Source organism: Nanorana parkeri, unplaced genomic scaffold (genome assembly GCF_000935625.1).
Source record: "Nanorana parkeri isolate BGI_ZX_2015 unplaced genomic scaffold, ASM93562v1 scaffold742, whole genome shotgun sequence".
In the NCBI taxonomy this organism is placed as follows: domain Eukaryota; kingdom Metazoa; phylum Chordata; class Amphibia; order Anura; family Dicroglossidae; genus Nanorana; species Nanorana parkeri.
Window position 1 is genome coordinate 163,521 of NW_017307010.1, and position 9,811 is coordinate 173,331.

General features: G+C 43.6%; 1 protein-coding gene across 1 annotated transcript in view; it reads right to left on the reverse strand.

Moving 5' to 3' along the window:
- Nucleotides 1-4,287, reverse strand: part of LOC108793352 (alcohol dehydrogenase 1) — a 23,670-nt gene extending 19,383 nt beyond the window's left edge. The window contains exon 1 of the mRNA XM_018564270.1: nucleotides 4,276-4,287. Within this exon, the coding sequence (XP_018419772.1) occupies nucleotides 4,276-4,287 (12 nt within the window). The remainder of the gene's footprint in view (nucleotides 1-4,275) is intronic.
- Between the last annotated feature and the right edge of the window lie 5,524 nt (nucleotides 4,288-9,811).

Sequence of the window (9,811 nt, forward strand, 5' to 3'; positions counted from 1 at the left end):
GTATGCAATTTTGTAGTGGAATTTGATATTAACTCATACACTTCAAGTTGTTGATATTGATTCACATAATTATTACTATTATTATTAATATTATTATGCAATAGTTAAAGTTATTTAGTCTTAGAAGTTGAGCAGCTTTATACAGACATGCAGATGAACTTTAGATGAACCTTAAGAGCATGCAAGACACACTGCAGTCTATGTGCATGGGCTGGGATATAATTCATATAGAAGGGTCTAGAACAACTTACGAGACATACTGTCTGCAGGAATATTAGAGTCACGGCTAGTTGGAGTGATGTAGGCCGACAACGATCATTTTTTTTGCTTACTGCCCTGCACATGCAGAGGCACAAGGAACACATTTTATTTTTTTATCGCCAACCATGTGAGATTCAACTGAAGTTGTAGGCCACAGGTTCCAGATCTTTTAGTATTCCCAGACCCCGGTGGTCCGGGGTCTGGATGCTGTATCGGTTGTCTTGGAAGAGAAGGGTAATGAGGGAGTCCAGACCCCAGGGCACGTCCCGCTCCATGGAAAGCTCCTCGCCATTGGCGCCCAGGCGGGCGTACCTCTTCCGAGTCACACTGTAGATGGTGACCTGGGGTGCATGTGTAAATGGACACCCCATTTCTCCACGGGGACATGGAGGGGGAGAAGCAGCTGATCCGGTCCTCCGAGCCCCCCAGGTATCGGCCGTACGCCTCAGACTGCAGCACCCATGAGCCGTCCCCCTAAACGCGGACTAAGAAGCAGCACTCCGAGTCCGGGGCTCTCCCCGAACACCCGGCCATCCTTGTCCATGGACAGATAACGGTATTGCTTCTGACCTGAAGAAGAGAGGTTCACTCTCAAAAGCTTGTCTTTTATATATTTTGTCAGTCCGATAGGTAAGGTATCATTGCACACTGCAATATTATTTTTTTGTTTTTTTTTATATCTCGTCTACTGGACTAATAAGGCAGCATACTCAAGAGTAAAAATGTTGCCAGAAGGGGTAAGGGCGGGTGGGGTTCAGTATGGTTCCCAATCATGTAAGCAAAATGTCAGCTATGACAAGGTTTCTTTGAAAAAAAATAAAAGCCTTCAACATGACATGTAGATGAACAGTGCCAACTCTGCGACTATCTGTTCAATACTGTATTTGTTCATTAGTAAAAAATATATATATATATATTTTTTCCTCACAATTGATTTTTTTTTACATTTTAATATTATTAGCCAATTAAAAAAAATTTTTTTAAATACTTGTTTGTTGTATTATTGACCAATTTGAGATATTGACAATTTGAGTCCAAACAAGAATATTTAAAAAATACCATTTTATGGGCATATATAGTTCACAACAATACCAAGAAAAACTTTGACCATGTTTAAACTGACAAAAATTCAAAATGTATCTTGCAACCATACCAACCATGACAACAGTGGGGGTGCTCGGCACATTGTGCACAACTCCTCCAGTAAACCTAAACTCAAAAAGTTAAAATTTAGTTAGTTAATAGTTATGGGGAACATCTACAAATCATGCCTAACAAATTGTGCCAGTCTTGAATTTCACCTGAAAATAGCAATGCACTTCCTATCCTTGTTCTGTACCTTCATAACAGATTAGCAGTCAAGGGCACAGCGTCTTAGATATTCTCACACTGCAGATAGTCTCACAACATTTAGAGTGAGATTTGATGATGTCACTAGTGCGTTGTTCACTGTTCTACTTGCCGGAGATAAAGCTGTACTAGAGGACCTGAAGTGGAAGGATCTCACTGTTTCTGCTTCATTTATTCTGTAAATCTCTGCTTTCTGTATACCAACTGATTCTGCTTCATTATTCCACCATCAGATAATCAGGTCCGGATTTCCCACAAGGCCACCGAGGCCCGGCCTCAATCGACAGAAATGAGCACCCCCACACAGTGACACAGTGGTGGGTAACAAGACATAGTAAGACAATAAAAAAAATAATGCTGCCAGGAGCCTACAGACAATACTGATAACTAGTACTTTTCCTTCTGCTTGTTTTTTTTGAGGGACAGAGAGTAGACATGTGCACCAGCAAAAAAATTGTTTCATTTCGTTTTGATTCTGATTTTGCGTTATTTCGCTTTTCGAAATTCGGGTCCGAAAGTCAATTCGTTTCGGAATTCGGATTCAGACGAAATTCGTTAGCGGTAATCTGTACGAAATGTCGTTTCGTTCGTTCGTTGCAGCAAAGTGACATTTAAGAGGACAAAAAAGTTGTTTTTTCTCAAATGTCACTTTGCTGCAACAAAATTTCATCCAACAAACGAAGTTTCATACAGACTACCGCTAATGAATTTCGGAAATGGAAATTCGGATTCGTTTGCATTCGTTATATCTGTAATTCGGAATTCGGATGCATCCAAATCTCCAAAATTTCGTCCGAATTTCGATTCAGAGTCTAACAGAGAGTGATCATCACTTGGGCTGGTTGAATGAGCAGTTAACCTAATAGACACACACAAAAAAAAACGTTTTACTGGAAACCCTGTTCATAGAATCCACTGTTGCAATTCTGACCTTTTATAGAAAATGTGTTACTCACTGCCATGTCCAGACAGGAATGTTACAGAATTTTACATGGAAGCTTCTTCAAAGAGACAATCGTTTGATTTATAATTAGGGTATTGAGAGATTCAGCTTAAGATTTTGAAATATTGTTTTAGCGAAAAGAAAAGAAAATGGTGCAGAAAATATTTACAGAAAAAAATATTTTAAAACAGACAAAACAGTAAAATAATGGGTTTATAAATGAAAAATACTTACATTAGCCTGGTCTTTGATTCCGTGCAGGGTCCAGTTTAATTACAGAGTAAGTCATATCCGATTCACTGGCCCTCTTAAATGACTCTTAACATTCCTTCAAAGTTTTGATGTTAAACGAGAGCTCAGAGGTGCTGGGGAAGCCATCTTTTCTTGTCCCCTTATTGGGTGTTGCAAAATGCTGTTCCCAATCAAAAAGTCTGAGGTGTGTGATGTAGGTGAGCTGGAGTGGTTTATTATCCTCCATCCTTTTCTGACATACCCTTAATGCCAACTATCCTCAATATATCTAAAGTTCCATATAACATCGTGTCACAATCTGATAACATAATATTTGACAGAATTAAATTATGGGGTCTATTCACAAAGCTGCCGAGTGAATGACCGATCAGAAGTGAAGTGAGCCGAACACTGTTCGGCTATTCACTTCAGGCTGGTACGGCTGATTTCAGCTGTATATCGGCTGAAATCAGCCGTACATCGGCTTGCTTCGTGTGGCTTCGGCTGCTGTTCGGCTGACCCGAAGTGCAGAAGGAGTTCGACTCAGCGATCCAACATCTGGATCGGCTGAGCTGAACCTCCGGCAGGCTTCTCACTGCTGTTCAGGCTATTCTGAAAGATCCCGAACAGCAGTGAGAGAATAAAGCATAAAAATTTGTTTTCTTTGATGGAACTAATAAAAAATAAAAACATTTTTCGTTTCCATTCATCTCGTCCTAAACCAATTTTTAGTCCTTGCAAATGTCTAATATGTGTGCATGAGTGTGCGTGTGTTTTGTTTTTTATTACAATTTTTTTTTCTTTTACTTTTTGAGGGGCTTCGGGGGAACTATCAGGGGTCTAAATAGACCTCTGACCCTTTTGATATAGAAAACGAAATTGAGGACACAGAGTCCTCTATCTCTTTTTCTGCAGCCTCTGTTCTGAATGAATGGAAAGTTCTCAGTACAGAGGCTTCTTATTTATTCAGAAACTGGTGATAGTAAAATATTTACTATCATCCAGTTATCAATAGGTAGAAGCTTCTATAGTGAGTGCTTCCACCCTTTGAGAAACTCATGAATGAACAGGAAGTGATGTAAAGCACTGTGTCCCCAGTTATTTACAAACACTGGAGCTGATCACTCCAGTGTTTGTCCTGCACATAGAGGAACAGTAAATATCACTGATATTTACCGATCCTCCACTTTGCCATCCTGAGCACTGAAGCCAGCAGAGGGAGGGGGGGTGCAGAGGAGGGAGCGCTGTCATTTCAGGATGTCCGAGCGGTGAGGAGAGAAAGCCGGCTCTCTCTTCTCACCACTTGGCCATCCTGGATGACAGCTCCTTCTGCTGACCCCTCCCGCCAGCTGCAGCGCTCCACTTCTCATCGGATCCTTGCTGGCTCTGCCCTTACAGGCGGGGAGAGCAGCGGGAATCAGAGGGGAAGCTGTAGCCTGTGCCGCCCCTATTCTCCCTGCAGAGCCGTGGCTGTATTGGCCGCTTGGTACCCCTGTTGCCATGGCACCCTGTGCTCGCCATGGCAACAGGGGCACCACGCTGTCAACACAGCCGGTGCCAGGCAACCAACAGGGGCGAGGGGGCGCAGCTAAGCTGGCCCTGGCTACGCCCCCTTTCAGCTGCGCCTGAGGCGAGTGCCTCACCCGCCCCATGGTAGCTACAGCCCTGTAGGCATGGTTGGTGTCTAACTGATTGGTGTCTTTCTATATACTTGGGGAGCTACTTTATTGAAGGAAACTCCATCACAGCAGGAATTATGGAGCCTGTACGAAACTTATCTCTGTGTGGTTCCGCTGTAGGTTAGTATAGAAAAAAAACCCTAGCATGCGTATTCATACTAAACCATTTATGACATGGTCATTTACCTTAACATCACAGATGTGTATTTATACCAGACTATTTATGACATGACAGGGCCTCATTAAATGCCTTTAGAAGACGTTGAGTGGAGGCTAATAATATCTCGGTATTCCTTCTATGTGGCCTGTGCTGTGTGAAATGCTCCTTAACCACTTGTTGACCAGGGCGTTAAACCCCCTTCCTGGCCAGGCCATTTTTCAGTATTCAGTGTTGCAGTACTTTGACTGACATTTATTCCGTAATACAATGCTGTACTGAAATGAAATACCATTTTGTGGGAACAGATAGAGCTTTCTTTTGGTGGTATTTAATCACCTTTGGGGTTTTGATTTTTTACTATAGAATGAAAAAAGTTCCGAAAATTTTGGAAAAAAACTACTTTTTGTTATAAAACATTTACCATTACCCAATTTTTTTGGTAAAATAATAAAGACAGGGTCACATCAGGTAAATAGACAACAAACATGTCGAACATCAAAATTGCATGCACCTGCAAAAATCTGCAAAAAACTACCATGCCTAAAATTGGCCCTGGGCGGTGCTTTAAAAGCTTTTGCCGCTCATCCGTTTAGAAAGGCCTGGAGCAAAAGACAACAAAAAATAAGGCCTACATGACAGGGTAGACAGAGATTCAGGAAGGAAAGGGTTAAGCGTGATGGGGGATGTGTGGGTGGTGGTCACTTACAGGGATTGGCCACTTGGGATTAGCCAGGAGGAGTCTGTTAGGGTGGTCCGAGGGGGCGGAGTTGGGTCCAGGCAGTCCAGGGTGGCACAGCTCAGTTCCTGCCTTCACTTGTCTGTGTTACTTTGGGGTCACGTTTGTGTTGGATGTTGGCGAGGTCTGTCTGGGTGGGTATGTTGCTGTGTCATGCCTCCTGTTGGACGCGTCGTCACTACGCTGTCCAGGGAGCTGGCAGGTCCCGCAGAGAGAGGTCAAAGAGTGAGGGGAAGAGGTATCTGCGGTTAGGTACTATGTCGTCCCTAAGCCGGTGAGTTGCGGCTAGGGGCCAGTTGTTTTCGCCTTCACAGACCTCAGCCCTATTAATAGTAATATGTTCGGTAAACTGGTATAAGTTAATATTTATATTCTATTTTATTATAAGAAATTATTATTTTGTAATAAACGGCTGCGACAGCCATTTTATATTCCAACCCGGTGTGGTCTCTTATTGGGTACTGGTAGGCAGTTGTGGGAGTTGCTGTAGCAACTGTGTAGTGGGATAGCATATGTCTTGCCATGTCAAGTGTTTTCAGTGATTAAAGGCCCTAAAATTATTGTTCACACTCCCACGGTTGCGGCTATATGTAACATGCGTGGCGTAATTGTTGCTTTCGCGCGTAGGTGTACCAGACGCGTATTTAGGTTTATAAGTGTGTGCACGTGGGAGCCTTATATTTTTTTTGAGTCTATATTTTTTTTTATTAGGTCTTTTTTTTAAAAACTTAAAACAGGTCCTCTTTATGCTAGCAAATAGGGGATAACAAGCCCCCTATGTGATAGATAATATACAGTGACAGGTCCGCTTTATGGAGACATCAGGGGTCTCTAAGGCCCCTAATGTTACCTTGGAACCCCAAAGAAGCTGTGGAAGCAGAGATCTGCTTCACCAGCTTTTTCTCTGGCTATAGCAGCCAGAGAAATGACAGCTAAAGGCAAGAATGATGTAATACACATCACTTCAGCCTTTAGTGCCCATTCACACTGGGCGTTTAATCACACGATTTCTGCCGCGATATCGCGCATATATCGTGAGAAGTCACCTTCTATTGTAGAGCTCCATGTCGCCTGTCGCTCGTTGCTGTCGCGCGTCGCTTGTGCAGGACCCTTTCTCTCACGGATGGTGTGGGATTTTACAATTTTTGCATGCAGCCCGACTGTGAAGGTCGGGCGATCGTCGACGGAACGTCGCCCTAACAGTCGCGCTATCCCGCTGCGCGAAAATCCGCTCGAGGTAAGTGTCGCTTAGTGTGAATAGGGCCTTAGAGAGAACAGAGGAGAGTTCAGCGGTGGGGGAATGTTGATCTCTTCTCAGTTCTCTGTACAGGCAGCTACTGTGCCGGACCCGGGCTCGCAGGGGGGACAGCAGAGCCCGGGATAACTGGCAATTGAGAGGGAGCATGGTAATGGAGGGGGGGGGGGTGCACACAAGCGATTGGCTGGATGTAGAGTCGGCCAAACGCTTCTATGTAACAGCCGGTACAGGCTGTTTAGATTCCCAACGCGATCCTGCTAGGGGGCGTGTGACAGCAGGAAAAAAAAAATCATGTAAATGTACGTCCACCCGCTGGAAAGCATCTGCAGTCCGCCTTTATTTTTACTATGGGCGGACGGCAACTGGTTACGCTGGCCCAAGATGATTAGGGTGGCACAGTGTTCAGTATGACTTTACCATTCTCTCCCATCAATTTTGAGTTTGTTAGACCTCCCCATCGTCACACTGTGCAAAACATTTTGCTAAAATCCTTGTAACTTTTACACTGTAAACTGAACCAAATAGCTGTTTCTTTTCTTAGCAGAAGTACAGTTTCCCCTTTAATCACAATTTATGTAAAAGACACCTTGCATAAATGTGACCCTTATTATAAAACCATTAGGAAACATTGAAGGACAGCTTAATTCAATATTGACTAATGCTGCATCCAGCAACCTTGCATTGTATTTGTCAGTGAGATTGAGTAATTGAGACTGACACTGATAAGCATGATCCACTGCAAGGGTTAAGTGCTCGTTTTGTCTAGGGGCCTCAGATAAAGTTGTTTTACTCATCTGTCCCTCCCCCAGTCCTTGCAGCCTCTTTTTCCCCTGTGCGCTGGTTGACTAAGGACTGCTGGCGTCATCACTTCTTATGCAGGTCTATTGACTTGTACCCAGATAGCAAGCAATTGAGCTGCAAGTTTGAAAATGACTTGCTAAACTGTTGCAGACTTGCCAAGCTTCACAATTTTGTTGCACAATTACAACAAGTCTGCATTGCAAGTCTACAGACCAGCGAGCTTGCAGAGCTCTTGCTAAGACCTGCAGGACTCTTGCTGTAGACTTGCCAACCAAATGTGCTACAAATTCAAAAAGTGTCAACTAGAACTTGTGCTGCAAGTGTTCTGCAAGTCTACAACTTGCCAGGAATATGTGCAGCAAGTTAACAAAATTACAATTTCACCCAGCCACAAGTTTGTAGCAAGTTATCCTTGCTATCTGGGTATTGGATGTGGGGATGCTGAGGGACATTCCACAGCTGGAGGGGGAAGGGGGGAGTGGCAACTGTTTCGGGATGACAGATCAGGTGAGATGATGTCTGCTTTATCTGTGCCCCCTAGACAAAGTGATCACTTAACCCTTGCAGCGCAGGGGTAGCCCCACTGCAAGGGTACGCTTTTTATTTGCCCAGAGTTCTTCTTTAAGAGATTGTTAAGATTTTATTCTTCCAGCAGCTCACATGGGAGAGAGGGTTTAGGGCTACAGACACCTAGGTCAGTAAAGACTCCAGACTCACCGACCACTCCCCAGCTTCAGAGTGCAATAAGCAGCAACCCTGTATCGCCAGACCTGGTTAGCAGACACGGCACGAAACTCCCTGGGCAAGACACCATACTATTCTGTGAGGTCCAAGCCTTTACTCAGCTTCACCTTCCAGCAGAGTCATTCTTCCTGGCATTGCTTCCCAGGAACAGCTCCACTCCTTCTGAGAAACTACATCCAGCAAGGCAGTGTGAGCTTAGGCCCCAATCTACGCCTTACAGCATAGCACACGTGACCTCCCTGGGCAGCTTGCTTAGGAAGCCAGGATCAACAGCACACACCTCGCCCAGGTAGGAGCGAAGGGGTGTTGGTTATGTGTTTAGATGAAGCACTGAGATCTTGAGGAATGTTTAAGTTCCCCTTGCTTAGCAGGACATTACACTTGTGTATACAGGAATACAGCATAGTAGGGACAAAAACATATATACCGATAGAACTTCCTGTGCATCTCAGACAAGCATAGAGACCAACACTGCACCACAGTGCCATCTAGTGCTCAAAAGACATAACAGTACATTAGTTTAAGCTGTTGTATTTCCAACACCCCTTCTCAACAGCATATGTGTTTCTATATGAAATTTAGCTTCTTGAAGGAAACTGACGATCCTTTGGCAATGGCTTGGTGAGTGCATCCGCAGTCATTTCTTCTGATGAGCAATATTGCATGTCGATAATAGCTTTCTCTTGAGTGTCCCTCAGCAGATGATACTTCACGTCGATGTGCTTGGTTCTAGGGTTGACCTTTTCTGATTGTGTCAGCTGTATACATCCCTGGTCGTCTTCGAAAGATTGGGATGGGGTTTGACATGTCTATACCCATGTCCATTAAAACCTGGCGAATCCATATTGCTTCTTGACAAGTGTGTGCTGCTGCTATGTATTCAGCTACAGCTTTAGTTGAAGAAAGTGCAACAGTTGTTTGCTTTCGTCTAGACCAACTTATGATTCCTTCCCCGTATAGGAAGATGTAGCCACGTGTAGATTTGCGATCTGTGCAGTCTCTGGCCCAATCAGCATCCGCATATCCAACTCGTTTTGGATTTGTTGTTGCTGGCAGTCATAGCTGCATCCAAATTGTTCCTTTTTAAAGTATTGTATTATCCTCTTTACTGCATTCCAGTCACAGTGACAGAGTGTTGCGACTTTTCTAGAGAGTATGCCCATTGCTGCTGCTATGTCTGGTCTTGTCACAGTGGCAATGAATAGTAGCTTTCTGATTGCTCTGTGGTGCATGTCATTGTTGGGTAGCAAGTCTTCTGCTTCATTGCTCTTTTGGTAGCCTGGTTTCATAGGTGTTTTTACTTCCTTTGCATCTTGCATATGGAACCGTTCCGAAATGTATGCAATTTTCTGACTTTGGTTGAGAAGATAGCTTCCAACTTCTACCCTCTCCATCTGAATTCCCAGATAGTGACTGATGTTTCCTAGCTCTTTGATTTCAAAGTTTTGTTTTAGTTTGTGAACTATTTGAATATAGTTCTCTTCTTGTTCAAAACAGGTTATAATGTCATCAACATAAATTAGGATGTATGTCCATATGTCTTCTTGATTCCTGGAATATAGACAGGGATCTGCTTTGCTTCTTGTGAATCCATCTTTTGTGAGCATTTCATTCACTTTCTCATTCCACATTCTTGCAGATTGTACGA